This window comes from Bos indicus, chromosome 5 (genome assembly GCF_029378745.1).
Source record: "Bos indicus isolate NIAB-ARS_2022 breed Sahiwal x Tharparkar chromosome 5, NIAB-ARS_B.indTharparkar_mat_pri_1.0, whole genome shotgun sequence".
Classification (NCBI taxonomy): Eukaryota; Metazoa; Chordata; class Mammalia; order Artiodactyla; family Bovidae; genus Bos; species Bos indicus.
Window position 1 is genome coordinate 98,540,899 of NC_091764.1, and position 5,582 is coordinate 98,546,480.

Here is a 5,582-nt window from a genome sequence, read left to right on the forward strand (position 1 = left end):
GGAGATGGGAAAAGCTACCTACTCCAGTATTCTGGCCTGGAGAGAATTTCATGGACTGCGGAGTCCGTGGGGTCGCAAAGAGTCGGACACAACTGAGTGACTAACACACTTTATGGGAGCAGATAGTTCCCATCCTCTTCTTATGTGGCATGCACATACAGGGTATATGAGATATTTACCTGTAGCTATTACTGGATAGAAGCTTTAAAATGTGACAACCATTATAATTAATGATGTAAAGTAATTTTTCCTCATACTCTTAAGATATTGCTTTTATACATGGGAAAGCATTTTAATGATAATAATGATTAAGTATTATTTTCAGGACTTCAGGCTGAAATATTATGCTTAGAACTGACAGAATATGGTTTTCTTTATATGAGCCTTTGAACCATACCCAGTACTGTGCCTTGTACCTGGTAGGCATTTGATCTAAATTTTCAAAATAAATATGTATTTCCTTGCTGCTACTGCTAAGTCACTTCAGTCGTGTCCGACTCTGTGCGACCCCATAGATGGCAGCCCACCAGGCTCCCCCGTCCCTGGGATTCTCCAGGCAAGAACACTGGAGTGGGTTGCCATTTCCTTCTCCAATGCATGAAAGTGAAGTCGCTCAGTTGTATCCAACTCTTCACGACCCCATGGACTGCACCCTACCAAGCTCCTCCATCCATGGGATTTTCCAGGCAAGAGTAGTGGAGTGGGGTGCCATTGCCTTCTCCAATGTATTTCCTTAAACCCAGATAAACACTGGAAAATATTTATCTGAATAACTCATGGTAAACATATACACTGCTTCAATTCATAAACCACTTCCAAAATATTCTGAATCTTTTGCACATTCCTTATTAATGGTGAGACCATAAGGTTGTAGCTGGCAGGTGTTCTGAATACCACTGGTGATAATCTTGGATCTGGTACAGTTCAAAGAAAGTTCCAGTTTTCAGTGAGACAGAGGTGTCTGAGATTAGATCCTCAATGGTCATTTTACACCCTTGGTGTATGCTTGAACTGTGATTACTCCATTCTCATTTTGATTTGTCATCAAAATGAAATACAAGAGAATTGTATTCTCTTCTAACTGGACCTTTTAAATGACCTTCTAATTGGAAGGTCACTGTGAGTGAAACCCAGTTTTCTGTTGATCAGATTCTTGTTAACCTGAAGTCTGTTCACTTAGGATTTCTCACATCTTGCGTTCCTTGTCAGTTAACCCTCTGTGGAGAAAACAGCAGACATCTGGCTCAAAGGACAGAGGCCAACGAGAGACCATGAGCATTTTGATTGCTTTCTCTTCTTTTTCTTTTATTTGGAAATTTTTCTAACATCTTTAGCTACTTTACAATCAAGAGAAACATAGCTGTGCTAGGTGGTTATTTATCCTTCAGCTTAGCCATTTATTCTGATGTGGGGAATGAAAAGAAATGATCAAAATGGAGATAATATAAATGATAGAGGATAATCAAAGAAGTAGAAAAAATATTCCTGAGTGGAAAGAAAGACTGATTTTCAATTCAAAAGGACTACTGAGCCCTGGATAAGCACACTGAAAAAATAAACAAACATACTTTTTCACGCATCCTAGCAAATGTACTCTGTTCCAAAGATAAAGAGAAAAACCACACATGCTTCTGGATGAAAACAAAGGTTGCCTACCAAGGGAAGATAGCTGGATGGTCTCCAGTTAGAAGACAAGGAAGTAGTATTTACAGATCTCCAAAGAGAAAGAGTTGTGACCTTTATGTTGTCAGCGACGCTATTGCTCTAGTGTGAAGGTAAAACCAAGTCCTTTATGGAAATGCCAGGATCCAGAAATACCACACATGCAATTTTTTGAAAAAAACAGAGCTAATCAAAATAAAAGTGTTAGGAAAAGAGGCCTCAGATCTAGCATAACATTTAACACATGTTTACGGGTGTGCTAAGTCACTGCAGTCGTGTCTGACTCTGTGATTCAATGGACCATAGCCCATCAGGCTCCACTGTCCGCGAATTCTCCAGGCAAGAATACTGGAGTGGGTTACCATTTCCTCTCCATGGTAGGAACACAGTAGGCATTCAATAAATATTTGCTGATATGAATGAATAGATTTTTATTTCAGTGGTTTTTATGAGGCTAGGTAATGGTAAATAAAAGGTAAAATGACTAGTACTACCTTTGAAAATGTATCTGTTTCTGTGTTCACTGGAACAATATGAGAGCAGAAAGATAAAAGTGAACGGTCATTATTTGGCATATTATAAATTTTGATCTCAGTGGGGACAGTGTGTTGGTTAAAGGGTATGTTCTCACTCAATCACATCTGATTCTTTGTAACCCTATGGACCATAGCCCTCCAGGCTCCTCTGTCCATGGCATTTCCCAGGCAAGAACACTGGAGTGTGTTGCCATTTCCTTCTCCAATGCATCAAAGTGAAAAGTGAAAGTGAAGTCGCTCAGTCGTGTCTGACTCTTTGCGACCCCTTGGACTGCAGCCCACCAGGCTCCTCCATCCATGGGATTTTCCAGGCAAGAGTACTGGAGTGGGTTGCCATTGCCTTCTCTGTTTTTCTACCCTAATGGCTTCTAAACCTGTTATTTCTCCAATGATTCCCTCAGGTCACTGTATTTCACATATCCAGGTGCAAAGCAAGCTTGCTGTCATTGTTGGTTTCTCTTCCTTTTTTATAACCCCCAAATCCATCACCAAGTCTTACGGATTCTACTTCCCGGATGCTTCTCATTGTTGTGAATTTCTCTCTATCTCTAGACATTAATTTATTAATAGTTGTATGTACCATTCTCCTCTTGAAAACAGAACCAAATTTCTTTTTTTTTTTTTTTTTTGATTCATTTGACTTTATTTTTTATTTTTAGCTTTTTGTTTTTTTTTTTTAATTTAATTTAATTTTTATTTTTATTATTTATTTATTTATTTATTTTTGCTGGGTCATATGGCAGTTTTATTGCTAGTTTTTATTTATTTATTTATTTTTTAATTTTATTTTATTTTTAAACTTTACATAATTGTATTAGTTTTGCCAATTATCAAAATGAATCTGCCACAGATATACACAAATTTCTTGCTCTAGCCAATAAATTCCTTCCTCTTTTTTTTTCCTTCCCTTCTTCCTTCCTGTTCTTTCCTTCCCCTTTTCTTCCATTCTTTCTTTCTTCTTATAATTTTAAATATTTGTCCTAAATAAAAATATTTTTTGTACAAAATAACTTACTAACAGTTCATTACACATCATTGTTCTTCAAAAATACACTTTAAAAATTAGTAGAATTTAACTGAGGCATGTGACAGCAGCATTGAAAAGGCTGAATTTTTTAATGATTTTATTCATTCTAGGGGGATGTTATCTGGCAACACTTAAATGCTTGAATAATTAACACTAACAATAGAATACCTGCAAACGCACCAAGATACAAAGGCTGTAAAGCTCACTCTAATGCATTAATGGCTTTGGTCAAAATTATTGTTCCTAGAATATAGAACAGATACATTTGTTCACTATTTTCTTATTTAAACTAAAACAGTTTTCTATCTATTCTCTGCCTACTATTTAATTGTGCATGTTACTAAAAGTAAACTTTCAGTTAGACTTTTATTTCAGAAAAGTGTGAGTTTTGGTGTCTTTTTGTAATTGTTCAACCAGTCCAAATTACTTGCCAGTTTTCTCATGAAATTCTAAATATCTTAAAAATCCAAGGCAAATATCACCTCCTTTTCTCTCCTGACAATAATGTTTGTAGTTACCTTTTCCATGTTCACATTACATTTTATTTTTACTTCTATATTGTTATTTCTTTCTGTGTTTTGACTATTTTATAGATTTCCTAATGCTTTCTTTGTTCTTTTTTGTATTAATCTATTCTGTATTTGGAAAAAACTCTGACACAAAGTAGGCACTCATAAAATATAATCATTGAATGATACCTAAATTACTTAGCTTATTTCTAAAGCAAGCTAAGATATTTTGATCCAAATGGTATAGGACTTCTGGTGAGGAGGAAAGTACAATCAGTGAAAAAGAACCTCTCCATATTTGCATGCATATTTGCCTTTAACATTTTCATCACCACCACAAGTGGAAAATTTCAGTCTCTGCCCATGATAAATGGACACACAAACTATTTGGCTTGAAAATTAGTAGCTCTCTCAAAGAAATAAAACCATTTCCATGAAAGTACTTAAGACTGTAAAACTTAGCAAATCTTTCTGGATTGATATTGGCATTACAATCAAAGCAGAAAGGTTTTCTAGGTATGAGACTGTATCCCACAGCAAGAATTCTTCTTCAGACTGGAACTGCAATAAAAGCACTGAAGATAAGGATCAGAAATGGATCCTATTCTGCTGTAGCCTCATTCTAATTTTTTCATTGACAGGTAGTATTAGAAATCTGGATTTCTTCCAGTGGAAATGTTCCCTGGGTTGAGTACCATCTTTCTGATACTATCAGGAGTGGAATTCTTAATCGGAATTCTAGGCAATGTGTTCATTGGACTGGTACTCTGCTCTGAATGCGTTAAGAACCAAAAGACATCTTTATTTGACTTCATTCTCACTGGCTTGGCTATCTCCAGAATCAGTCAACTGTTGGTGTTTTTTGTGGAGTCACTTATGATGGGACTAGATTCACAGGTATTTGCCATTTTTAAACTAGCAAAACCCATTACTTTACTTTGGAGAATATCTAATCATTTGACTACCTGGCTTGTCACCTGTCTAAGTATTTTCTATCTCCTTAAGATAGCTCATTTCTCCCACTCTCTTTTTTTCTGGCTGAAGTGGAGAATGAACAGAGTCATTCTTGCGATGCTTGCATTTTCTTTGGTCTTTCTGATTTTGGATATTCTTTTGCTAGAAACATTTAATGATCTCTTCTGGAATTTAATAAATGAAGGCAATTGGACTTTAGTTGAAAGTAAAACTCATTATATTAAAAGCGAGAGTCTTCTTAGTTTCTCCTATTTCATTCCTATTGTTCTGTCCCTGCTCTCATTGTTTTTTTAATTTTGGTCCTTGGTGAAACACACCAGAAATTTGCAGCTCAATTTTATGGGTTCCAGGGACTTCAGCACAAAGGCCCATAAAAGAGCCATGAAAATGGTGACGTCGTTCCTCCTCCTTATTATGGTTCATTTTCTTTTTACACAATTGGCAAATTGGATGTTTCATAGGTTTTTGGACAATAAGTTCACAAAGTTCATCATGTTAGCACTATATGTCTTTCCTTCAGGCCACTCGTTCATGTTGATTCTGGGAAATAGCCAGTTAAGACAGATAGCCTTGAAGGTACTGAAGCATCTTAAAAGCTCCTTGAAAAGACAAAATCCATTGGCTTTATAGAAACACTTTCAGAGTCTTTTCAAAGATGAAAACTTTATGAGGAGATTTTGAGGGTTAATTTTCATTTCTACTATTTTGTTTTTCCTCTTGGGTTCCTTTAGGTATTGTTGAGCATAACTGAAATTTTCCCTAGAACAGGTAGCTTTTGATGATAATTCACACATGTTCATTGGTTACCAATATTTAAAAGTTTCAAATATTCTTTTAAAGAGAGTCAAATTAGATTTCTGAAAAAGATGTGTG

General features: G+C 35.8%; 1 protein-coding gene across 1 annotated transcript; it reads left to right on the top strand.

The window, feature by feature from the left end:
* Positions 1 to 4,409: 4,409 nt before the first annotated feature.
* TAS2R42 (taste 2 receptor member 42) lies at positions 4,410 to 5,339 on the top strand. Its single transcript, XM_019961546.2, is given in 1 exon segment — positions 4,410 to 5,339. A coding segment is annotated over 1 exon segment (930 nt).
* The last annotated feature ends 243 nt before the right edge of the window (positions 5,340 to 5,582 follow it).